This window comes from Pleurodeles waltl, chromosome 4_1 (genome assembly GCF_031143425.1).
Source record: "Pleurodeles waltl isolate 20211129_DDA chromosome 4_1, aPleWal1.hap1.20221129, whole genome shotgun sequence".
NCBI classification, from domain to species: domain Eukaryota; kingdom Metazoa; phylum Chordata; class Amphibia; order Caudata; family Salamandridae; genus Pleurodeles; species Pleurodeles waltl.
This window is the reverse complement of record NC_090442.1, coordinates 166,821,309-166,849,164: the sequence shown is the minus strand read 5'-3', so window position 1 is coordinate 166,849,164 and position 27,856 is coordinate 166,821,309. Positions and strand designations below refer to the sequence as shown.

At 47.1% G+C, this 27,856-nt stretch overlaps 1 protein-coding gene across 2 annotated transcripts in view; it reads left to right on the top strand.

The window, feature by feature from the left end:
- The first annotated feature begins 240 nt into the window (after nt 1-240).
- DGKI (diacylglycerol kinase iota) overlaps nt 241-27,856 on the top strand; it is a 909,351-nt gene continuing 881,735 nt past the window's right edge. Inside the window, exon 1 of one of the 2 annotated variants that reach the window (XM_069227966.1) lies at nt 241-497. In XM_069227966.1, coding sequence (XP_069084067.1) covers nt 250-497 — 248 coding nt within the window. In that variant the 5' untranslated portion in view covers nt 241-249. The remainder of the gene's footprint in view (nt 498-27,856) is intronic. The other variant, XM_069227965.1, reaches the window with a different exon arrangement.

Below are 27,856 nucleotides of genomic sequence, written 5' to 3'. Positions count from 1 at the left end.
CAGCTGGTGGGAGGGAGGTTAGTACTGTGTGATGGGAGTGTAGAGTGGGCAGGTTGAGGGGGGGTGCTTTATGTGGAGGCGATCAGAGTACCTTGAGGGAGGGGTGAAAGCGATGGAGCCTGGGGTAGTGTGGAGCGTGGAGTAGGCTGGCACTAGACACTGAGAGAGGAGGGTTCTGGGGAGGGGTTGTTCTCCCAGGCGGCTCTCCTTTCATTGGCTGGAGCGGAGTTTCCCACAATGCCCCGCTGCATGGATGCTGCCGCAGCCTCCTCCGGCAGCCGCTCTTCCCGCTCCCAGCCTCGGGTTCCCCCGGGGCAGAACCCCCTCCCCGCCGCCATGAATCCCCCTGGGGAGCGGGTGCAAGGCGGGGCCGAGAGTGGACCCCCGGGGGCAGCAGCCGCCACCCCCACCCCGCCAGAGTCCGCACAGAAGGATAAGGAGGAGAGCCTGGAGGAGAAGCTGCGCAGCCTGACGTTCAGGAAGCAGGTGTCCTACAGGTGAGACTAGGGAGCACGAGCCTATGAGGCAAACCAGGGACAGCGGACTACAGGTGAAGGGGGGGGGGGGGGGGAGCAGGTGTCCTACAGGTGAGACTAGGGAGCACGAGTCTATGAGGAAACCAGGGACAGCGGACTACAGGTGAAGGGGGGGGGGGGCAGGTGTCCTACAGGTGAGACTAGGGAGCAGGAGCCTATGAGGAAACCAGGGACAGCGGACTACAGGTGAAGGGGGGGGGGGAAGCAGGTGTCCTACAGGTGAGACTAGGGAGCACGAGCCTATGAGGCAAACCAGGGACAGCGGACTACAGGTGAAGTGGGGGAAGCAGGTGTCTTACAGGTGAGACTACGGAGCACGAGCCTATAGGGCAAGCCAGGGACAGCGGACTACAGGTGAAAGGGGGGAAGCAGGTGTCCTATAGGTGAGACTAGGGAGCACGAGCCTATGGGGCAAACCAGGAGCAGCGGACTACAGGTGACGGGGGGGGAAAGCAGGTGTCCTACGGGTGAGACTAGCGAGCACGAGCCTATAGGGCAAACCAGGTGGGGAGCAAACGTGAGAAGCAGATGTCTTACAGGTGAGTCTATAGACAGGAGCCTATGGGGCAAACCAGGGCACATGCGGACTACGGGTGAGGGGGGAGCAAATGTGGGAAGCAGATGTTTTACCGGTGAGATTAGGGAGTACCAGCCTATAGGGCAAACCAGGGGGCAGGCGTACTGCAAATGTGGGAGCGGGGGGCAAATATGGGCGGCAGGTGTTTGACAAGTGAGACTAGGGGCAGGAGCCTATGGGACAAACCAGGGAGCAGCGCTCTACTGGGGCTGGGGGGCGGTCTCACAAGTGCGACTAAGGAGCTTGAGCCTATGGGACAAACGAGGCGGGGAGCAAATGTGAGAAGCAGGTGTCTTACAGGTGAAAATAGGGAGCACGAGCCTAGGGGGCAAACCAGGGACAGCGGAGTACAGGTGAAGTGGGGGGGAAGCAGGTGTCTTACAGGTGAGACTAGGGAGCACGAGACTATGAGGCAAACCAGAGCACAGGTAAACTACAGGTTGTGTGGGGAGATGTGGGAAGCAGGAGTTTTACAGGTGCGACTAGGGACAGGAGCCTGTGGGGCAAACCAGGGCATAGGCAAACTACAGGTGTGGGGGGGGGGGGGGGGGGGGAATGTGAGGAGCACCTGTACATGTGTGGGGCAGAGGGGCAAATGTGAGACTAGGGATAGGAGCCTATAGGGCACAGCAGGGCATATGCGGAATACAGGTGGGGGCGGGGCAGATGTGGGAAGCAGGTGTCTTACAGGTGAGACTAGGGAGCACGAGCCTATAGGGGAAACCAAGGCACATGCAAACTACAGGTGGTGGGGGGCAAATGTGGGGAGCACGTGCCTTACAGGTGCGACTAGGGAGCACGAGCCTATGAGGCAAAGCAGGGGGCAACGGACTACAGGTGGGGAAAGCAGATCTGCGCCAAGTACAGGCGCACCACGTACAAGAGACAGGTGTCCTAGCCCTATAGGTGAAGGGAAGAGAGCAAATACAGAATCCCCGTGTTCTACAGGTGAATGGGCGGGAGGCACGTGCAGGAGACAGGCGCCACAGCTGGGGGGGTGAGGGGGGTACAGATACAGGGGTGAAGTGTTCTACCCGTGAGCGCAGGGGGAATAAATACAGGGGGCACGTGACATAAGGGGAAGGGGAGGAAAGCAGAGCACAGGTGATACAAATGGCATCTCTTGGGGGCAATACGAGGCACATACGTGGGCACGTGCCTCGTCAGGTGACGGCACGGGGTAAGAACACAGAGGGCAGGCATCCAACATCGGAGGCGGATACAGAGGGATCGTTCTCTACAGGTGAACGGGGGAGGGGAGCAGTACAAACAGGGGACGGGTAGTTCAGATGCCACGCTTCTGCAGGTTCAGGGGGAACCTCTAGGGGGGCGTGTTCGTCAGGTGTGAAGGCAATGGTAAGCCATGCAGAGGGCAGGTATCAATACAGGTGAAGGGAACAGATGCAAACACAGAGGAACCGTGTTTTATAGGTGAACGGGAGGGGCAGTAAAACAGGGGGGTAGTTCAGATGCCACGCTTCTACAGGTGAAGGGGGAAACTCTAGGGGCGCGTGCTCCTCAGGTGAAGGCACAGGGTAAGTACTGCAGGAGTCAGGTGTTCTACAGGTGACAGGTACGGACATCGGGGGAGGGTGTTCCGTGAAGGTAAGGGGGAGCAAGCGCACTGGGTAGGTGACCCAATGGTTGAGGGGCACATTTTGGGCACACGTGTTCTACAGGACATGCAGAGATGGGAGATATACAGGTCCTTGTGTCCTACAGGTTTGAGGAAGGAGAAACACAGGGGGTGTATGTTAACAGGATAGGGGAGGGAAAAACACGGTGAAACGGGTGAGGTTAGGTACATGGGCAGAAAACACAGGAAGCACTTATTCTATAACTCCAGGGGAGCAAGAGGGATCGATAAATGAGCCGGGAGACGGAGGCCATAACGGGGAGAGAAGCACATAAGGTGGGCCGGATGGCCCGCGGCTAAAGGGTAACTCGGCACTGAAGGGGTTAACTACAAGGAGGTGCAGGGACAGAAGGGAGCTGGGGTCATCAGGCCAAGGGGGTGCGCTTTGAGGCTGCAGAGCAATCATGAGGGAGCTGCACACACGTGGGCGGGTAGGCACAGGTTTTTTAAGGGGAGCAGGAGGTCCAGGAGGGCACATCGAGGTCAAGAGAAAGGCAACTTGGGGTACAGGAGGAAAGGCAGGATACCAGAGAGGGGGGACGGGAGATACCGGGAGCAACGGTAAGTCCAGGGGAGGTAACGAGGCATGGCACCACGTGAGGCAGAGAGCAGCAATCAGAAGGGGGCAGGGGTACAAACTGGAGGTGCAGAGTGAAAAGGGGTGCAGAGGGTGCAAACTATACATACAGGCAGAGCAACCACGGACTGTGATACACTATGGGTGTGGCCCAGCTATGTCAAATGCACAGGTCCATAAGGCGAGAGGTCCAGTGTGGCCCGCGGGATGCCCACGCTCGTGTGCGATGGGTCCAAGAAATGACGAATCAGTGATGTATGTCGTAGACTATTGCTAAATCCCCTGTTTATTAAATTTGTTTAGTGCCAATCTGCCAGCGCTGGCCACCCAAACTAAACACCCCTTGGCCCCATAAATTAGGAAACAAGACATTGGGGAGGTGATGTGGCCTAGTCGCCACCTTTGAACACAGAAAACCACATTTAAATCTCGGCTTCATGTCAACATCCTGTGATTCTGGGCAAATCACTTGACCTTAATATGATCTAAAATGGAAAAATGATGCGGAATTTAGCCCGGTTCAGTTGTAAAGAGCGTCAATTCCCCTGGGCCAAGTTCATGTTACAAAAAACTGCAAAAATAGTTGGAGACCTAATTAACATATAGAATATGTTGAAGCCTGACACAGCAATCTCATCCCCTCCTTTCCAGTCCTAGCTGAGGTACAAATCACGATCCTATCAAATAGGCAGGAAATGATTTACAATGGATGTTGTTGCAAAGCTGTAAGTTATGAGCCATAAGCAAACATTAAAATGTACACATATGTAATTAATCAATAATGCAGACTATGTAGTTAAAAACAAAGGTATGCAAGCTTTGCTTTAAGAAGCCCAGCACAGCTGATATTAGTTATATGAGGAATTTAAAACCTTATGATCAGTGATGACATATCATGCCAAAAGCACATATTTATAATACATTATGGAAAGGGAGCCATGAGGCTTGACTACGGGATTAAATTCCCAGAGTTTTTGTGATAGTATTATGTGTTCTGAGTGCCTTGAGGCAGTCTCCGACTCCCTGCAGCATCCCTCAGAGGTGCTGCGCCCTCTTACCTCAGGTCTGTATGAACCAGGCCCTGTGCAGTGCAGAGAGCTGCAGCTTCCGTGTCCTGGGACCCCGCCCCACCTCCTGCTCACGGCGCAGTCTCCCTCAGCCTGGATCAACAGTCTGAAACGCGCTGGCCAGGGCCTGGGGGCTCCTGCCACGCAGTACTGATGGCCCAGGGGGTCCTGCCATGCATTACTGATGCCATGCATTACTGATGGCCCGAGGACTCCTGCCACGCATTACTGATGGCCCGGGGGCTCCTGCCACGCAGTACTGATGGCCCGGGGGCTCCTGCCACGCAGTACTGATGGCCCGGGGGCTCCTGCCATGCATTACTGATGCCATGCATTACTGATGGCCCGAGGACTCCTGCCACGCATTACTGATGGCCCAGGGGCTCCTGCCACCATTACTGATGGCCCGGGGGCTCCTGCCATACATTACTGATGGCCCAGGGGGTCCTGCCATACATTACTGATGCCATGCATTACTGATGGCCCAGGAGGTCCAGCCATACATTACTGATGGCCCAGGGGGTCCTGCCATGCATTACCGATGGCCTAGGGGGTCCTGCCATGCATTACTGATGCCATGCATTACTGATGCCATTCATTACTGATGGCCCGAGGACTCCTGCCACGCATTACTGATGGCCCAGGGGCTCCTGCCACCATTACTGATGGCCCGGGGGCTCCTGCCATACATTACTGATGGCCCAGGGGGTCCTGCCATACATTACTGATGGCCCAGGGGGTCCTGCCATACATTACTGATGCCATGCATTACTGATGGCCGAGGAGGTCCAGCCATGCATTACCGATGGCCCAGGGGGTCCTGCCATGCATTACTGATGCCATGCATTACTGATGCCATTCATTACTGATGGCCCGAGGACTCCTGCCACGCATTACTGATGGCCCAGGGGCTCCTGCCACCATTACTGATGGCCCGGGGGCTCCTGCCATACATTACTGATGGCCCAGGGGGTCCTGCCATACATTACTGATGCCATGCATTACTGATGGCCCGAGGACTCCTGCCATGCATTACTGATGGCCCAGGGGCTCCTGCCATGCATTACTGATGGCCCAGGGGGTCCAGCCATACATTACCGATGGCCCAGGGGGTCCTGCCATGCATTACTGATGGCCCAGGGGGTCCTGCCATGCATTACTGATGGCCCAGGGGCTCCTGCCATGCATTACTGATGGCCCAGGGGCTCCTGCCATGCATTACTGATGGCCCAGGGGGTCCAGCCATATATTACTGATGCCATGCATTACTGATGGCCCAGGAGCTCCTGCCATGCATTACTGATGGCCCGGGGGCTCCTGACATGCATTACTGATGGCCCAGGGGCTCCTGACATGCATTACTGATGGCCCAGGGGGTCCTGCCATGCATTACTGATGGCCCAGGGGGTCCTGCCATGCATTACTGATGCCATGCATTACTGATGGCCCAGGAGCTCCTGCCATGCATTACTGATGGGCCGGGGGCTCCTGCCATGCATTACTGATGGCCCAGGGGCTCCTGCCATGCATTACTGATGGCCCAGGAGCTCCTGCCATGCATTACTGATGGCCCGGGAGCTCCTGCCATGCATTACTGATGGCCCGGGAGCTCCTGCCATGCATTACTGATGGCCCGGGGGCTCCTGCCATGCATTACTGATGGCCCGGGGGCTCCTGCCACGCATTACTGATGGCCCAGGGGGTCCAGCCATACATTACTGATGGCCCAGGGGGTCCTGCCATGCATTATTGATGCCATGCATTACTGATGGCCCAGGAGGTCCTGCCACGCATTACTGATGGCCCGGGGGCTCCTGCCATGCATTACTGATGGCCCGGGGGGTCCAGCCACACATTACTGATGGCCCAGGGGGTCCTGCCATGCATTACCGATGGCCCAGGGGCTCCTGCCAGACATTACTGATGGCCCGGGGGCTCCTGCCATATTACTGAGGGGGGCCAGGGGGGCCTGCCATACATTACCGATGGCCCAGGCTCCAAGAGCTTTAATAACCTGGTGCCTGTCGGACCAGAGGGTGGAGACGGGAGGCACAGGTGACGGATGGGGGCAGGGAGTGCCAACAGGAGGTACAGAGGAACAGTCCAGCACTATGGAGGTAACACAAACAGGGGATACAAGGGGTAAGCGGGGTGCGGGCGTGCACATAGGAGCTATGCGGAAAGTAAATGGGTGGTATATGGGAAAAGGAGGTGCGTGCCTCACAAAGGAAACAGAGGGGGGGCAATCCACCAATATGGGGTGATGCAAACAGGAGATACAAGGGGTAAATGAGGTATAGGGGTGTACACAGGAGGTATACGGAGAGCGAGCGGGGGTTTATGGACGAGGACACACCTGGCTCACAGTGGAGATCCAGAGGGAGCAATCCAGCAGTATGGGAGGGGGTGATACAAGGGGTAAATGGGGTACAGGGGCTGCACCCAGGAAGTATATGGACAAGTGAGGCACGTGACTCACAGTGGAGATACAGGGGGGGGGGTGACAGCTAAGATGCCAAAGGCAAAAAGAAGTAGCTGGGAGGAAACAGAGTCCAAAGGAGCCAAAGAAATGTTATTGGACCCCAAGGGGCATCTACAAGGTACAAGGGGTCGGACAGGCAGGGAAAATAAAGTTGCACAGGGACAAACTAGAATTACATGGGTAGGAAGCAAGAGGTGGAGGGGAGCAAGGTGAGATTACAGGGGTGCAAACAGGAAGCGCACGTGACGCCATCAGGAAGTGTAGGGAGAGCAGGGGAGGTAGAGGGAAAGAAAAGAGAGAGGGGGAAGAGAAAGCTGGAGAGAGAGAAGGGGGTAACCGGGGGAATGAAGTTGGAGACCAGAGGAGTGAGTGAAGAGATAGGGAAGAGGGACTGCTACTCGGAGGGCTAGGGGTGACTCTATGAGTCAGGGCCGGAGTAGTGTAATACATGGGCAGTGGCTAGGAGTAATGCAAGGGAAAGGGGTCATGTGTAATCCAAGAGACAGGGGCAGGGAAAGGGGTCATGTGTAATCCAAGAGATAGGGGCAGGGAAAGGGGTCATGTGTAATCCAAGAGATAGGGGCAGGGAAAGGGGCCATGTGTAATCCAAGAGATAGGGGCAGGGAAAGGGGTCATGTGTAATCCAAGAGACAGGGGCAGGGGAAGGGGCCATGTGTAATCCAAGAGATAGAGGCAGGGATAATGTAGGGGACCGGTGCAGGGGTAGTGGGTGATGAAACAAACAGGCGGGGCAAGAGTCAGAGGGAGGAGTAAAGGGTAATGGGAAGGACGCATAGACAATTCAAAAGGTGGGCACAGGGTAATGGGAGAGACAGGTAGGGTTCAAGGGTAGTGGGCAATGCAAGAGGGGGTATGGAGCATGGTAAAATATGTTGGCTACCGTTGTGGTGGAGGGCCTGGATTGAGGGGTGGTGGGAAAGGCTGGCTTTGATGCTGGCGGACAGTGGTCGGGGGCCACGGTGGGCACCTCAGGCCCAGGTGCTAGGCACACAGGGATGCTCAGAGCCCTGAGAGTGACAGGCCACCCTACGTGCCTGTGCTGTGCAAGCAGAGGCTGTGTGAGGCTGCCGGCTTCCTTCCACCAGGGGCTGGCGAGGGCAGCTCCTTACCATTCTGACAGCGCCACTCGCACGCCCACGGAATGTTCGATGAGTGCCAGGCTGGGCCGCGGGCAGTACCAATACTGTGCCACTCACGAGTGGGGCCTAACCCAGAATGCACCTCTGCCTACAGCAATAGGAAGACCATCCAGTGCTCGAATCTGTCCGGGTGTGCACCATCCTCAGGGCTCCACCCAGGCACAATGGCTCACCCGCCCTGTCACCACTGCCCTCTTCTATGTCTATTATAAAATGTTTACTGCCTGGCTTACTGCTCGCTAAGTATACGTACTGTCACATTTCATGACCCTATTGTGACGTAGATCTATTCCACATTGTACTGTCTTCGCCACGTGCTATCTCTCATTGTCCCCACGCGTCCTATTTTTTTTTAATCGGTTTCAAACAATATGCCCTTCCGCCTATACCTTTATCTCACCATGCAGTGTCCCAATGAACAGAACGTAGTATATGCATGGTATGTATTGTGCAAGTAATCGTTTGCGTAAATCACGACGGTGGGGCACCCCCCAGTTTGTGGGGCTTCATGCTTTTCCTACATTCAGGTCATGCTGTGGTTTTTGCTGTAGACTGGCAGTATTTATTCACGAATGGTAGTTGGCGCTGAATATTATAATGTTGTTTGATAAATTTGTTTTTCTCATGAGTTTGAATCTGAATGTACTTTGATGATTTTTTTTTTATGTCCCAGCAACTTAAAATAGTTGCAAAATTCACGATTTCATGTGAACTTCTACGGACAGTAATCACAGTATTTGTGAAAACGGCTGGAAGTTTGTGACACACACGCTTTGTAACTTCGTGCATCATAGAACGGATATGTATGAGCACCTCTCTGTACTGCAGAGATGTTTACTTTCCTCTCTGTAAAGCGCTCCATCACGCGTCCCAGTGCCAGTTCCTGCTGTGTAAAAACTGAAAAATACATCCAGATTTAGCTGCCAAGTCGCTAACCTTAGTAAATCGACGCAATACACACTTTCATTATAGGGAGCTGTGAGAACATGGGATCTGTCCAGTGTATCTGTGCCTCCCACAGGGGAAGTGCATTATGAGAAACACGCCATGATTACGACCACGTGCCCACAACTTGTAGGTATTCAAGCAATTCCGGGGTTTTTAAGTAGTTTCTCTGCGAGAAATCGTATCTGTAGGCTCTACCTGTCCCTCCCTGTCGAAGAGAGGACTTTCTTTAAGTGCTTGTACATGGCATGTGTCTGCAGCAGTTGTGTGTAATTTCTGTTATACAACCACAGCAGTGAAAGTCCGTTGCAAACCCTGGGCCCAGTCCACAAAGACTGCAATGTGAGAAGGCGTGGTTAGGTGAGAGCCTTGTTCCACATCCTCGGCATGTCCTTCCAGGTTACCAGACTGATGGAAATATCCCTCTGGTTAGAGCATTGCCCCACCATGCCTGGCGTTGATTGGTCTGTAGCAATGTCTGGCACAAGACAGAAGGACAGTGACATGGTCATCCAAGACACATCCAGGTTGCTAAGCTGCCTTGCAAGGCCTTCGGCAGTGGTGGGCGAGCGACACAGCTCCCACTCCTTTGGGGTGGATCAGTAGCCCCGAGTGCCAGACCTGTCTAATCACTTTCTAAGGGGTATCGGACAAGCAGACGGGTCCTCAGTGGGGTAGTGTGCAGACAGCTCTGGCACAAGATTGCTAAAAACTTGGTGGCTCAACATGCCGCACAAGTCAAATGACAAAGTTGTGGAGTAGTCCGGGAAGGCTTCTCACAGCAGGAAGGTGGCAACTACCTGGTCCAGCCAAAGAATCTTAAAACAAACCTCTGCTGAGGAAGCAGGCACAAACTGGCTCCAGGGGCTGCTAGAAAGCAGTCACCAACCCAACGCAGGAGCCGGTGCCCTACACTCCAATGTACCAACCAGGGCGAACTGCATTGAAGCTTCCAAATGTCTCACGAGTTAGCGAGGGAAAGCTTGGTGGGGGAATGGACTAGGGTTTCTCGCTTATGACACACCGTATGTGGGTTGTCTCCTGGCAGCAAGGATGCTGCTTTTAAAAGAACCACTGAAGGGAAGTAGCAGGCAAGCTGGTCTCTTATGCACATTTGTATAATGCTTCACTACCGTTTGTGTGATCCCGTAGCACTTTCGAAACCTGCGCACGCTTTGTAGTTTGGGTTTTGTTCAGTGGAGTCAAAATGGTATGTAGCTATTTGGTTGCTCTTTCGTGTTGTTCAGACATAAACTGCATTGGATAATGGCTGATGATGTTATTGCACACTAGTGTACTGTTAGATAACGGGTTATAATACAGAATGACCCGCTAGATTCTTTTATGGATTGTTGTGGAGCTTTGTGTGGGTGGATGTGTGTGCCAAAAAATAATGTGATTTGTTCATACTGATCAGGTGTATGGTTGTCCATCACTGGGCTCTAGATGGTTGTTATGTTATGAGAAATATTTGCAAATTATATGGCTTTGATACAAAATGAATTCTTCAAGGGTGGTTGATATGTAGATTGGTGAAAGTATATATAGATCTATTATCTATGTGGATAACGCTTAGCAAACTACATTGCTTGGTGCCACGTTGTATTCATGATGGAACTAGGAGTTCTGTCCAATACCTACTTTCGATGTAAGGCAAATTAGAACTTGGATATGAGTAGTAAGCAAGGCACTTAACATCTTTTGGTATGCACGACACGTGCTTCACTCCTGATAGCTTATTGCACATAACTCCAGGCATTGAGCAAGCACCCACTTATCTCCTTGCAAATGGGATCGTGAACATTTGCATTGGGGTTCACGATAGGATGCAGGAAAATATAAGTCAGGAGTTACTGTTTGTGAAGTGTAAGACTAACATCATTTACATTAACAAGGGCTAGCATAGACCAAATCTACAAATAGCCAAGCTGAAAATATTACTCTCCAGAGGGACATGGTATAAGTTGTATCTCTTTCTGGCAGTGATCCTGCCTCCTAGATAAGGACATTGCACTCATATGATCGACCAAGCACGGGTTCCCCTCATAATGGAAGTAATACCTGTTAAGTGAAGATCCTCGGGGTAAGACCATTTCTGCGGCATGTGCAAAGAAGATGGTAATTACATATAGTTTTAATATAGAGTGGCTGGAACCTGGTGGCAGTGATGAATGATTCCTTCCACGTGCTGCTGTTTAAGAGGAGCCTCAGGACTCTGGCTGGGCGGAGGTGTCAGTATGTAAGGAGGAAGCAGCAGGGACAAAAGGACCTTGGGTCTGACAGCCTGGATGCTAGAAGACTTCAGTCTTTGAAGAATCCAGCATAACGGAACTCAGGGCCATCAAATGCATGATAATTGGCCACTAGGGGAAAAAAACAATCTAATCTTAATAACAAAAACAATGATTGTCTTTCATTCACTTTGAACTTGATATGTAGTACAATCCTACTAAGAGTAGCAAGGAAGCCCAAAGAATAAACTAGACTGGACACATGCTAATGAAAACCTATAAACAAATACAAAACAAATAGAATACATCGCAATCTACATAAGCTTTCTTTGCACGCTTTCCTGTTCATAAAATAAAAGTGGCCCAACGTACCAAACAAAAACCATCTATTTTTATGCATTCATGTGCAACAAAATGAAAATTGACCTAGCAATGAGCCTCACAAACCACTATTTGGAGGGCATGATAATTGGCCACTAGGAAAAAATAATAATCTCACTTTTCATAACAATACCAATGATTTCCTTTCATTCACTTTGGCCTTAATATTTAGCACAATCCTACTAAACGTAGCAAGGAAGCGCCCAAAAAACTAACCTGCATATGTAAAGTTTCAGAATTATTACACGAACAACTGAAAGACCCATTTATGGCCACAAGTTAATGGAAATTTATTAATAGTACTTAACAAACAGAACACACCTTACTCTATGTAAGTTTTCTTTCTCTGGGTCACAAAATAATGTGTCCAACAATCCAAACAAAAACCGTCTTTCTTATGTACTCCTGTGCAACACAATGGAAAAGTGACCTAGCAGTGCATTACACAAACTATTAAATGGTGGACATAATAAATGGCCATTAGGAAAAAATAAATATCACTTTTTATAACAATGATTAGCTTTCATTCACTTTGGGCTTCTTATGTGGCACACTGATATTAAAAGTAGCAAGGACACCCAAAAAATAAAGTAAACTGCAAATGTAAAGTTTGAGAATTACTACATGAACCACTAAAAGGCACGTTTACGGTCACATGATTATGTAAACCAATAAGCAAATACATAACAAATAAAATAGATTAAAAGAAAGAAATCAGATTAAATCTGAGTGCCACTCTGAGGTTATGGTTAGTGTTTCCAAAGATAAGAATTCCTCAGATATTAACTCCCTAATAACTTTCCACCCATATGACGAATCACCACAACACTTTCCAGACCTATAGCATTTTCAGATCATGTAACTTTTTGTAGTGAATCCTTAAGGGAGCGCAAAGACAAAAGGGAGTCCTAAAATGAGTCTTTACACCAATGCATATTCCAGAGGCTATTGCATTTGATGTAGTGCGAAAAGGGCTGAATGGATTTACATGAAGGTTGGCAGGATTATACATTATGGTGCAAAAACATTTTTTGGGGTACTGCAGTTAAGTAGGATAAGTATTTTTTCAAGTTATAAGGCATATAAACTTAGAGATATCTGTCACTGCAGTACTTTCCCTGAATTTCACAAACTTTTTTGAAATTACAGTGGTACATGCCAGTAACTTATTTAAAAATATATAAATACATTTACCTACCTATTACCACTTAAACAAAGTGGTAATGGGTAGGTACCTACTATTTACCTTTATATAAGGCCCTAACACTGAACACAGCCAAAGTTTAGTAGAAACAGCCGTTACCCAATTATATACTGGCTTGTCATCACCTGTACCATGGTATACTGCAAAGTTATCATGGTATGCCATGACCCAAAATATAACTAAGGCCTAGCTGTGGTATTGCATTGTGGTACCCTTGCATCACTCATGGTGTCACACGGGCAATGCAATACTTAAGTCAGATTAACAAAGGAATGCAAGGTCACCATGCGTGGCCCTGCATTGAGAGGTAAACCTGGAGAAACGCAATGCATCACAATTCACTGTTTTGCATTACTGTGCAAACCATAATCTACATTGCTGCTAAATTTCACATAGATGCATGTGCCACACCACTATGCAATATTCCACTCCACCCCTCTCCACTGTTGGAGGCTCCACTCTACGCCACTCCACTCTATGTCATTAACCTGTACTCAACGCCAGAGTATGCCACTCCAGTCAATGTCTCTCCACTGTATGCCACTCCAGTGGACACTACTCCACCCTATGCTATTCCACTCTACGCCATACTACTGTATGCTACTCCATTCCACTGTATGCCACTCCACAACACTCCACTCTATGAGATTCCACTGTATACCACTCCACTGTACGCTACTCCAATCTAAGCCATTCCAGTGTATGACACTCCACTTTATGCAATTTCATTCTACGCTATTCGATTTGATCCTACTACAATATATTGCATGCTATTACACTCTAACCCTAGCCACTGTGTGCCACCCCAGTCCGCCAATCCATAATACGCCACTCCACTGAATGCTACTCCACTATACATTACTAAACTCCACACCACTAAACTGTACAACACCCCATTCTATGCCACTCCACTCTATGCTATTACACTGTACACAACTACACCGGTCCACTCTACGTTATAACACTGTATGCAATTCCGCTCTACGCCTCTTCAGTGTACGCCACTCTACTGTAAGCCACTCCACAATACCCTACTCCAGTATCTGCTATTTGACTCTATCCAGTTCCACTGTATGGCACTCTACACCACTCCAGTGTATGCCACACCCCTCTACCTCCCTCCATTCTACGTAATTCCATTGGACGCCTGTACGCTACTCGATTGTGTGCTATTACGCTCTATTAGATCCACTCTACGCCACTGTACTACACTGCATGACACTCAAGGACATGCCACTAAACTTCTCTCTACAATACACCACTCCACTATGTGAGTTATAGATAGTGTTGCCTAGTTAGCAAACTGAAAAGAGTGTGTAAAGAGGTCCAGAACTTATAATAATTTGAAGGTGGTAGATTAATTGTAAATGAAAGTTATAACTATAACTTAAGACATGTTAAAGTTTGTGTAGTTTCAACTTGGTCTGTGAAGGGAAAATAAGTTTTCCTAACTATAACTGAGCTTTAAGGTTTTGTTTAAAAAAAATGAACCTGGGAGACAGATGAGCCGTTCCGGTGTAACCCACTTCAATGAATGCTACTCCACTATATGCTATTCCAGTCTATGCCACTCTACTGTACACCACTCCACTCTACTCCATTGTTTGCCACTCTACTATACACTACTCCACTCTACGCCACTCCAGTGTAACCACTCCACACCACTCCACTATATGCTACTTCACTCTATCCCAATACACTTTACACTACTCTAGTTTACACCCACTGTACCCCACTCCACTTTATTCTACTCTACGCTATTCTACTCTACGCTCTTTTACTGTACGCCACTCCTCTGTACTACACTCTAGGCTATTTCCCTCTACACCACTCCATTCTAAGCTATTACACTGTACGTAACTTGTATCTTTGCCACTCTACTGTATGGTATTCTGCTCTACCCCACTCCACTGTAGACCACTCCACTCTAAACCACATCACTGTATGCCGCTTCACTGTATGCTAATACATTAGACACGATTATCCTCTATGCGACTCCACTGTATGCCACTCCAGTCTGTGCTACTCCATCCTACGCTATTCCACTTTATGCCACTCTGCCATACTCTACTCCACGCCATTCCATGCCATTCCAGTGCACTCTCCACCAATCTATATAAATCCACTCTACAAAACTCTAGTACACTCTGGGCCACTCTACAAGACTCTACTGCACTCTATCTCCGTACCCTGCACTTTCCAAATTTGCACTTAACTCTATGCTCATACACTCTACTGTACAACACTCTACACAGTTTCCAACACTGTACGATACAGCACTCCACTCTACTGTAGGGACACCACTCTAATTTATAACAGTAACCTCGGCTCTACTCTACACCACTTCCAAGTTTGCACACCCTCTCTACGCTAATCCACCGTGCCCTACTTCATTGTACGACACTTCACTGTACATCACTCCACTCTAGGCTGTTCCACTCTATGCCACTCCACTATTCTACACTCCACTGTATAGTATGCTAATGTACGCTATTCTACTGTACGCTACTCTACTTTTTCAGTAATACACTCTACACCACTACAGTGTAGGCCACTCCACTCTATGCAGCTCTATTGTATGACTCTCCTTCACTCTATATATCTCCACTCTATAAAAGTCTACCACAATTCATGGCACTCTACGACATTCTACTTCACTCTATCCCTGTAGAGTCCACTGTCAAACTCTATATTCCACTTTATGCCTGTACACTCTAATGTACAACACTCTATTCCACTATACAACACTTTTCTATAAGACCCAGCACTCCACTTTACTCCACTCTGCTCTGACACAGTACTCCACTCTACTCCACTCTACACCACTCCACTATACACCGCTCAATGCTATTGTACTCTATAACACAGTATGCCAATCCGTGGTACCACACTGTACTGTACACCACTCCACTCTACAAAAATTAACTAGCCTGTGTGCCACTCTACTTAGTCTACATCACTGCAGTACGACACCCCACTACACTCTACCGTATAACATGGTACTCCAAATTTTGACACTTTACTGTATGATAGACCACTCCACACCTCTATAGTCTACAACATGCCACCCCACTCCATGATACTTTCCTCTACTCTACACTACACCACTCCAGTGTACTCCACGTCACTTTATCCCACTCTACGCCACTGTACTATACTCCGAACTACTATCCGACACCCTACACTAATGTATGCAACTAAACTCTACAACACTGTGCTACTCTCTATGCCACTGTACTACACTTTATGCTGATCCACTCTACGCCACTGCACTCCACTGTATGACATTCAACGACACACCACTCAACCTCTCTCTACAATAACGTGAGTTATAGTGTTGCCTAGTTAGTGAATGTAAAAGAGTGTTTAACGGGGTCTGCTACTATGTTATTGTAACTGAAAGTTATAACTATAACTTTAGAATTTTGTGCAGTTTAAACTTGGTTTGTAGAGGGAAAATGTGTTTTCCCAACTATAACTGTGCTTTAATCTTTGGTTTTAAAAAATGTAACTTGGGGGGCAGGGGAACAATGGAGGAGGGTGGAAGGAGAAAATTAAGAGCAAAAGCTGAGTGGGGAGGGCTGGTAAATGCAATGGAAGACCTAGAGGAGGGCAGGGGTGTGAAGGGGAAGATTGTTCAAGGTAAAAGAAGCAAGCATTGACAAAGCCAATATATCCAGCTTTAATGCGCTACTGCATGCTAACAGCATTTGTACGTCTGTGTCTCCACGCTTTACCACATCAACAACAGACTTACTGGCATGGCCAATGCTCCTCCTGTTTTAAGCATATGGACTGTACACTGGTATTCATGCACAGTCCATAGGGTATAAACATAGTGAATGTGTCTCACAGACTAAAACATTGAAAAAAGCCTGCTGCAGTGAACAGAGATTGTTTTCAACACACAGTGTATGTATATGACATAAACGAGTTAATAGGCGATGACAGTGCACTTTTAAGTTGTAGAACAGTCCCTCTTGCAACACAAGGTACGCACTCCATTGTAAGAAGACTGAAATACCAAACTATCAGTACTCCATAGCCACGAGGAATGATCCTCTGAGTAGAGCCAAAGCCCACACTATGTTTATTTTAAAGAATTTGTAACAGAAAATGCTGTAGGCAGCTGTGCTGTCATGCCAGACCTAAAAAGTAGTTCCCTGACTGTAAGCAGTGGAAAGATACAAGTCATCCAGTCAAATGTATGGTGACATGCCATACTCCAGTGGAGGGGCAAACATAAGAATAAGAAGCAAAGCCAGAAGCAAGCAAAAGAGAGTAGCATGAAAGAAAAACAATTATAAGAAATGGCCGGATCTAATGCCCTCTGTAAGTATTGATATTGTACACCATAGGTCACTGACAACACGCAGCTAAAAGCCTGTCCGTAGGCAAGACCTAAAAGAGAGATTCACCTAGCCTATCACCTGAGGCCCCTCAGCAGCATCTGCACAGAACTCTCTCCTCTCATTTCCTGAATATCAAAAGGCAAAAAGCGACTTCATGGTTGTCATGAGCCTCTAACAACCAATTCCTTTACAAGGCAGAAACGAGTAGGCTGATTAATTACATAGAAAGCTGCAACCCGTTCGGGGCAATTTACACACTCACAAACCACTTACTGTGTTGGTCTTTATTTTACTTTATTTCTGCAGTACACATAAAGCGCATGCTGATAGCTGCAGTTAGTTAATGTATTATTCCCCATCCATACATTCATCCATCCCTTTATCAGTCCTTTAGGAATCCTGGTTGTCTGTTTACTCCATCTGTATGACCACCTAGTGGTATGTTCATTTGTCTTTACGACAGCTGATCCTATCCATCTGTCTGTCCACTCAGTCATCTCACGTGTACATCCATTCTTTCATTAATATGTTCAGCATATCTGTTCATCCATCCTCTGCATCCATCCATCCCTTAGGGATCCTGTGCGTCTGCTCCTTCCATCTATGTGTGCATCGGCCCATCCATTCACGTGCCCATCCGTCCGTCTGTCCATCCACATTCAATTCAACTGTCCATCCATTCACACATCCAAGCTATCTGGCTATCAATCCACCCTTTGCCACCCACCTGTCCATTCATCCCTCTAAAACCCGACCCAGCTTCATTGATTCATCCGTTCTACCTGTCTACCAATCCAGTCAGTTATATGCATCGGCCTGTCTGTCCGTCCGCCCGTCCGTCTATCCACCCACCCACACCGTCCTCCCCACCCACTTGCCTATCCATCTTTCAAAGAACAGGGGTACCCCCTACATTGGTGATTTTTTTCTCTATTTTCCTTTTTCTGTTCGGTCTTTTTCATTTTGAGGGCGTCTTGCCACCAGTTCATGCGCTGAAATTGTTTAGGTAAGCGCCGCTATACAAACCCACCCTGTATTGTTTCCTGCAAACATGAGCAGATATTTACATATTTTGCAAACCTTTGGATAACAAAAGCCTGTTGGGCCTTTCCAGAGTGGTATCAATCCGGAGGATGGAAATGAACCAGCAGAAATCACAGTATGCATCTTTATTCAGAATATCTGTATGCTTTTCCAATGAGGCGCTTGCAAACGTGGGCCCTGGTGCGGTTTATGCACGAGCGCACACTAAGAATTACCAAGTCCCACGTGGACGAATTGCTTTCGCTGTTGTCCTTGAAATTGTTATTAGGCGGAAGTGCAACGTGCTCAGAATATCACAGAAGATCTCAGCCTAAGCCAGAGGCAGAGATACAGCATAATCAGGGCCGCTGGAAGGATGCAGCTGTACAGGGCCAAATTACGTGGAGGGTTGGCTACATTTGGCAGCAAGAAAAAAACAACCATTGGCAAAGCCAATAGGTCTCTCCTACGCAATTCATTATATTTGTCAATGTTTAGAGCTATATTGCACAACAGCACAGAGGCTGTGCAGCATGGCTCAAAGTTTTAAAAAAACAGTACTAATCCAGCCAGCTCTGCCCATGTGATATCGCTTTTTGTTTTAATTGCTGGCTGGAGGCATTTATCCCCTTGTATTGCACACCTCTCTCCCTCTGAAATGCTTCCTGACAGCAGTCAAAAAAGTGCTACGATGCGTTAGAGCACTATTTTTGTGTTTTCTAAACTCGTCCTACTGTGCAACAAAACTAAAAACATTGACAGAGGCAGCAGATCGCGCATGTGAGACCTATTGACTTTGCCAAAGCTTTTTTATGGTGTTGTTCCTATCTAGTGCTGAGAGAGCTTGGGGCCTCAATTAGCCTTTTGTGCCCACTGGAGAGCGAAGGGTCAGTTCACTTGCTCTGAGAGAACCCAAGCTGGGCTGGGTGCCGCCCCGCAGACTCTGGCTTACATTTCACTTTAGTTTTGCCCAGGTGATTTAATTGTAGCTTTAGAAAAACAAGTAACGGAGGGAGAGGGTGGGTACAAGTAGCAAAGCGCACAAGGGCAAGCAAGGATGAGAAGTAGGGAAAACACAAAACAAAAACAAAATATAGAGCGGGCAGCTGGCAGGGGTAAGGGGGAAAGAAATAGTGCCTTAATCACACTGGGAGCAGCGGACGGGCACTGACTAAGTTGAATTAATATGTGCTTGGTCCATGCTCCATAGCAAGCACCAGATGTGACGTTTGGTCTGGACTATCCAATTATGGATGCAGGAAAGAAGAGTGACGTGAAGGCGCACGAATGTTAAGCAGTGGGTGGGTTCTGAGCCCTTTTTGTAGATAACAATGTCTCGCAAGCGAGACGCATGTACCAGCGCATGCACTCGCAGGGTTGACCCTAACAAACTATGCAGCACATAATGTGATAACAAGCAAATGATATGGCAAATTCTGTTGTATCATGACTTTGCTATTTCGACATGTGAACACACAGGGAGAGTGATGTAAAAGGAATAACAACACTGTTGAAAATTACAGATGATCCTTCATAAAGAAAACTATATACATTCACCAGATCCTATGCAAAATGCTATTCATGAACACAATTACTTTGCCTCGCCAGGAGGCACAAGAACGCAATTTTAATTAACGCTGTTTTTCTACTTCCCAGGGTAAAATGGTTTATGTAAACCTAAGTGTTTCATTGATGTCCAACTGGGTTTACACCACACAAATACCTATGCAGACACATCTTTGGTGTTAAATATTGCCTACCAAAAACAAAGAGCCCTGCAAAACCGCGTTAAATTTTCCAAAATGACTGCTCAAGCTTCTCATTAGAAGGAACTTAAAAATTCAGAACACTAGACTGTTAAAAAAATAGGAAAATTGTTTGTGATTCTTTGAAACTTAGAATGCTATTTTGTATAAATGTGCAAGAACAGTGACGCAAAATATCATGACTATGTTATATTCCTACCACCCCCCTGTGAATTACAATTACATTTTTAAGGTTTTTGGTTCCTCTTCTAAATAAAGGCCACCTAGTTCATCAGCTAGAGATTTTGACTTCATATGAGCGCATTTCTCTCCACTAAGGCCATTGCAAAGAGTGCCATAATATTGTCAGGTGCAAACTCTTCTTCCAATATTATGTTACTGAGAGGTAATACTGCACCAGTAGTGTGCAATTACGAGTTAAACTGTGTGGAATGGGGAATAACTGTGTGGGACCAGATTTACCGGTCATAAAACCAAATGGAGTTCCCAATACTGTGGGCTTTAACACACAAATGTTTACTAGTTTGAGCAGGTGATTATGTATGCTGAGACTTCTGTGTGGGACGGGTTTTTTGAGGGGGGTATGGGAAGGATGGGGAAGTTAAGTTCTGGTGGGGCCATTGTATGTTTGCCTCTGCCAGAAAATAATGGGGGAAAGAGGCTTGGCTGCTGCTGCATCCAAAGTCTCGGGGAACTTTCTGGGCAGTGCCTGATAGACAAGGCCGGTGTTCCAATTTCTCGCAAAACTGGGTGGGGAACACTGGGCCACTCAGGTGGAGTGGAATTCCATGTGGTAACTCTGTTCCTCCTGAGACATAATCAGCCTTTGGGGAAAAATGGGCGTTCGAGCACCGGCTCAATCAGAATCAGGTGGAGCGAAATTCCATGTGGTAATTCCGCTGCGCCTAAATCATAATCCGGGCCTTAAATACTGAATACAACAGCCAAAGAGTAAAAGGTGACCAACAACTTACCTTCTGAAAAGATGTGAGTGTTGTTTGGCATTCATAGTGCAGTATTTGGAGTAAAACCCAGCCATTTAATCTTGAAACATGCTAACAGCCTGTGATGTTTGTAGTAAGATAATGGGGTGTAGCCCTATTCCAAGTTCCTCCCTGACACATTGTGCAATTTTTGGCATATATTTCCACATATGGCACTGTTTCTCAGTTGAAACTTTAGTTTGCCTAAAAAGTGGCATTTCATTGCACTGATATCTGTGACACAGCAGTTACAAACTGTGCATTTTTACTCCATGTCCGCCAAGGACAGTCCCTAGGAAGAAAGATCTTTTGAACCAGATAAAGTCTTTCCATCTCCTGGCCTCTTGAGTCTCACGTTGTGGCACCATGAGAATCCGGAAGTGACAGGGCAGTCACTGGTCTTGTGACTCAGAGACAGGCTCTGCGTGGTCAGTGCAGCTTCCTGAAGAGAGGGGGCTGAGGTGGCATTATTTATAGAGTGGCACAAGTGTACTTGGCGCTGTGCGCAGGTGCCAGCAACTCGTGAATAAGTTCCTGGCACCGTAGTTGAGTAACTGAAATGGGGTCTGTTTTATATATTTTGTGTCATTTTGCACGGAGTCAAAAATGTTCCTGAACAGCAGGCTTTTTGGCACAGAAAGGTCGAAATTTAGACTTCAAGGCGCACAAATCCACGGAGGATGCGGTCGATGATAAATAATGCCTAACACTTCCGGGTCTATCTAAGGGGCGCCAGAGGTTTACGGATACCTCACTGTGGCGTCACGAAAGCTAAGGCCTCAGTCATCTCAAGCAGGGGCAGCCGGTGAGGTGAAGTATGCTGGTTACATGAAACTCTTTGTGAGGGGGATCTTAAACTTTTGAGGACGGTGCAGAAGGCGCCACAATAAACCTTTTAGCTGTAACTTGTTCGCCAGCCGCTATGTTTACAAACGCAGTTCTCTTACCCATGAGCTGGCACCCCCTCCCGTGAGGACGGAATCTAAACGTCTCCCAGGGACGCGCTGTTACTCTACTCTGCTTGACAAGCATAAGCATCCCTCCTAGTCCATTAGCAGCGTTACCATGGCAATATTAGGCCTTTTCTGGCCGCGCACTGTTCGGGGCCTCGGTGGGCAGCCCCGCCGAGCTGGGAAGGGGACCTGCTAAATATAAATGTCCAGTTTCCCTATAGCATGATGTAAAACAGGGTCTGATCACAGGGTTGAGACTTGTACCTATAGGCGTTGCTCTAGACATGATTCCAAATGGGAAATACATTGATCATTATAAAATAAGACCTAAGATGTTGAGCAGTTTCACAAACACATATTAAATATATATTCAGTTTATAGCCAGCTTTTAACTGAGGAGTCTATTACTATAGGCTTTCAATTTTGGCAAAAAACGAAGCAGAAATCTATTATTGAAATAATACAACCCGTTATCACATCCATCTAATAATTCCATACCAGTCCTAGAATAATTTTCGAAACTGCAAATAATATGCATATTCTTATTTACGTATGCATTTGTTGAATTGTCATGACCCATTCATGCTTTACGCATGATTAAATTTTTGCACGTGCTAGGTTCAAGCTTGCAACCATATACCTCATCTTGATAATGGCATACACACTTGCAGCAATGTTAAGAATGTGGAGTTTGCAACTTGGTAGAAAATTTGCATATGAATAATGTATGCATTTGACTACTAGTTTTCTAAGGAACTTATATGATCCCCCGAAACATTGTAAATTTGCACTCTTAGTAACATATCATAAAGCAGAACCTACTAACCTAGCAAAGATATAAGTAATCATATAGAAGCAAATTTCTGACATGTATTTTACCTTTTGCAAATTGGGCCCTTAAGGTGCGCTAGTTTTACCACAGACATCATTTCCCATTCATGGGATTTAATTTAATTCTGAAATGCCTTCTGGAAGATGTAATCCTGGTTCACTCCAAGTACACTACTCCACCTTAAAATATTTATTTGTAAAGGGAAAGCTGATGACTAAACGAGGTGTCTCGTGAGATGGAGCAAGTGGTCTCATTGGTAGGCGTGTAAGCAATCACCCCGTTCTCCATAACAACCTCAGCCCCTCCACTATCTGCCTTTGGCACCTCAATGACTTCACTTCACCAGGACAGCATTTTCCTAGTCCTGTGCCTCACATGTACACATTATTGTTTTCAGGTGCATTTGTTGCATTCAGTCCACGATCAAAATTAATTTTAGTTAGAGTCCGGGTGCAGAGTTCTCAAGATTCTCAGTTCCATGGTGAGCAGCCCATCCATTTTAGGTATTTTCTTTGAATTCCACGATTTGAAGTCCTGGTTTTAAAATTGGTAAACAAGACTACAGATTCAAGCACGGGACAAACCTTGACTAGATGAGCAATTTAGCATGGAACGGGGAAAGCTTGAGCAGGGTGTGAGTGTGTGTGTTCAGTTATATGTTGTATCACCAACCTCACAACATGACTGTCAACAGGCACCGTGTGAGTAAGGCGACTTTCAGACTTCCTGATTTTTCAGCTTACAGCCATAACTATGCTAGGAGGTGTGTAGCCATACTTATAATGGAAAAAGTGAAACTACAGGTCCCATTATGTTTAGCAGAGCACGCAAAATATCCTATTCATGCAGCAAATCCCGAAAGCTCTCATATTTAACACTGATGCTGAAAAAACAAACCTACAAAGATGCCTGAAAGTCAACCCCCTGCTACTGGGCCAGTATTCAGCCTTTCCAGAAGTTATTAGTTCCTACCTACATTTGTGCCAAAGATTGCCTTTTGTTTGATCAGTTGATGGCAAGGTGAAAAGCGGCTTGTTGTGTATGCTTGGACAATTTTCTGCATATATCTCTTATTTAGTTTCGTCATTGAACCAGATAAACGAGTTTACCCGACGAAGAGAGACCAAAGGCGTTTACATATTACATTTTTTAAATGAGAAAAGTCTTTTAAGGACTTCATAAGCCTCGATATCACAGACACAGCGGCAGACTGAGTCAGTCGGTGCTCTGCCAGCTGTTCTCCGTAGCCCGCAGTGTTTGTTTACTTCCGGTGCTGGGCGCGCGCCGGAGAGCCCAGGCCTGCAGGTGGGAGGCTCACCTGTGGGCCCCGTCGGGGGAGGCCTTGCGCCGTGTGCTTCCTGGGAGATGTGCGTAGATGCTCAGAGGGGAGCGGAGCCCTCGTGGGGGGAGGAAGCCTTGACCCGGTCAGAAGGGGGCTGTCGCCGACACGAGGGCAGCTCCCCCGGGGATCCCGGATGGATGGCAAATTAGAGTTCTATTCCTTCTCCAAACCCCATACCCCAGAGCCGCGCCCTCAGGTTGCCCTGCTCCAGGCCAGAGTAGCACATTCAGTCCAGGATGGCTTGTTTAGGCGTTCGAGATTATTAGTCCCTGCTTTAAGTGAGATAAAAAAAGGGTCTACATAAGGGGCGTGGCCAAAGAAGCTTAAATAAAAATCCTTTCCAAGAGGTGTGGCTTATGTAATTAAGGGTGTGACCTAAATCGTGAACTAGGACCCTGTGCCTGGGACAGCCTGCCACATGCTTAGTGTCTCTGTGAGTTGTTTGTTATGGAAACCAAACATATCCGTCAACAACAACGAACATAAACCTACAGCAAACCTTTATGGCTTTGCAGTACTTCTTAGAAATGCTTTGGTTGTGAATTATTAATTACAAATGAGAATGTTTTCAATTCTGAAAATGCAAGACTATGAAGTAAACCTTATTCAGGTCTATAAAATGGGAAGTGGTCTTTGGAGTGTCTCAATCACCCCTCCCACCCTCCCCATTGCACCGAGTCGCTCTGCAGTAGTTCACTCTATTTTAAACCCTTTATATCTACCTGAAATTCTCCATTTGCATCTCGCACCTTCCTCTTTATCACTGTCTTTTCACTCTCCCTTCCTTTGTGTACCGCCTTGGGTAGCTACCCCTTCACCATGCCCTCTTTCTCTCTCATATAAACACACACACCCTTCTAAATCCTCACCTGTAAACAAAACATTTTCTTTCCCTTTAGTGCTATCAATATTTCTACAGCTGTGTATACCTCCCTCATACACTTTCACAATTGGCACATGTGTGACCATCATTCTACAGGGAGGGCAAGGATTGGGTGAACAAGTAAGGCACCTTTATGACCGGCAAAAGGCACTGAAAAGTGCACATTGCCTTCAGCCACAGCTTCCGAGCTGTCATTCGTACCATGTCGTGGACCATATGAATTCTCCCAGGCACTTACAGTCAACTTAGTTCACAGAATGCCCTATACAAGAGCCACAAGTTTTATAAAAAAATACTCCACAAACATATAATCTGAAAAAAGCAAATGTCCTTAGGGAGTGCAAGATAAAGTAAAACGTGAAATTTAAAAGGGGGCTGCACTGCTTACAGGGAATACCTTGAGGGTTTTTACAGTTACTGTTGAAAAAAATATGATTGTTTTGCCTATAAACCTAAGGACAAAATTGTGGGCCTGGTATGGGCCCATTTCAAAATCTGTTTTTATGGCAGGGCCTGCCCTGCTTGAAGTGCATGAAACTGAAACGCATGTTTCAAACATAGTGCGGAATATACTGCACCGTACACATGAGGTGCTACATAGATCAAGAGTGTAGGTGCAGCAGTGTATGACCACAGTTTGTATATATCACAGTTAGTATCTTGAATTTATATTGATGAGAAAAGTCAGCTCTTTAATGCTTTCTGGAATGGGAGGTTATGGTCCAGTGGTTCCCAACCTCTGGTCCAGGGACCCCTGGTGATCCGAGAAGCCTCCTCAGGAGGTCTGCGACTGCTTAGAAAACTAAACAAGCTTTCAGTAATGACTTAGTGGGGAGGACCCTGTACCCCAATAATGAGTCAGTGGGGGTCCCCAGGTTCCAGTAATCATAAAGTGGGGGTCCACAGAAGTCAAAGATTTGGGAACCACTGTTATAGTCAATACTCCTTTGAGCAGACATTGCGTTCTATGGTATGGCTGACAGTACGGAAAAGGACGTTCTACTAGTTCGAATCTGCTTGAACTGAGGTGCAGTTAATAATGGGACAATCCTGCAAGTTGTGTTACAAGTTTGTCTAGATACATTTTATGCATGTGAAACTTTGAAATTTTACTGCTTACCGATGCCCAGCGCTATACAAGTCAGCGCTGTAGAAACTTTATATAAGAAAAATAAATAGCATTCCTGCTGTTCTTAAGTGGAAATTGAGGCTAGTCATTTATGGTCTATGGAAATAACATTGCATGCAATGGCAAGATCTAGCCTGAGGATAAATATTTCCCCTATTGTAAGCCAAAACGTTCTCAGTAAGGTTTTTTTGTACCTTCGCTAATCGAAAATGCCCTGTAGTAAACTGCAGTTAAAAATACATTCTCCACATCAGATCCTGGTAATGTTACCCTTGTGTTTATAATGGCAAAAACAGGACCATATGGACCAGATGTAATCGGATATGTGTTAACTGTGGGAGTCAAAGTGATTTCTGGGTGCCCAGCAATTTTTGAGATCACAGGTAAATTTCAATGGCTTTAGTTTTCCTAAAAGAATCCCAGTGCATTCCTCCCACAGTCTTTTTTTCTTTGGACTTTGCAATGCTCCAGAAAACAATGCTTCTTCAAACAAAGCCTCACTTTTATGGGGGGTGGAATATATAGCGGAGAGCACGTCCATCTCAAAAGCTCCTGCATTTGTTCTATCCCTTTCTGGACACAGGAGCTTTGGTATTGCTCATCCGTGATGAGGTTGAGACTCCTCATCAGCACCAGCTATGTTACATTATGTTATCACCCAGGCACTTGGGCAGGTGTGAAGGTGTGTGGTCACCTAGGTTCTTATATGAATAATCAGGTCTCCAGCTTCTCGCCAAACTCAAGAAGTGAGGAGGAGACTGATGTGTTGAGGGAGGTCATTCCATTTGTTGGGTGTGATGTAGGAGAACAAGCATCCTCCAGTTTTGCTTTTGCAGATGTGAGGAGTGTGTGTGAGTGAGAGTGAGAGTGAGGCAGAGCATAGGCCTCTGGTGGGTTGATGAACATTTATCCAGCAGTTTATGTATGCTGGCCCTGTGTTGTGTGGGGCTTTGTTTGTGTGCGTGAGAAGTTTAAATTGGCTGTGCTTGTGAATGGGTAGCCAGTGTAGCTTCCTGAGATGTGCTGTGATGTGGGTGCAGCATGGGAGGTCAAGTATGATTCTTGGGGCATTGTTCTGGATGGTCTGGAGTCTGTTTAGGAGTTGTTTGGAGACTTTGGCTTAGAGAGTGTTTCCGTAGTAAAGCCTGCTGGTGATGAATGCTTGTGTGATGGTCCGTCTGGTTTTCTGAGGCAACCATTTGAAGATCTTTCACAGCATGCATAGGGTGTAGAAGCAGGAGGTGCACACTACGTTGACTTGAGATGTCATGTTGAGATTGTCGTCTAAGATGATCCCTAGATTTCTTGCGTAGTCTGTGGGTGTTGGGGACAGCTTTGACAGCCACCAGGTGGAGTCCCATGGGGAGGTCCTGTTGCCAAGGAACAGTTCTTCTGTCTTGTCCCAGTTGAGCTTCAGGCAGTTAATTCACACCCAGTCTGCTACCATGGCTATGCAGTTGGCAAAGTTAGTTCTGGTGGTGGTTGTATTGTCCATCAGGGAGAGGATGAGCTGGGTGTCATCGACGTAGGAGATGACGGTGATGTCTTGTGATCAGATGATGTTGGCGAGAGGTGACATGTATATGTTGAAAATGGAAAGAAAAAAGTAGGTTGCAACTGCAGGTCTGCATGATGATTCAGTTGTGCTCTGTTATGACTGTAGAATCGATGTGCTCTATGACATACTTAAAACGGATCAGAATTAGAAGCTGGAGTAGACCTTTTCATACACAGATCAGCTTAGATGCAGACAGATTAATTTTACTTATCTTTTATTGGTAGGAGCATCTTGGCACA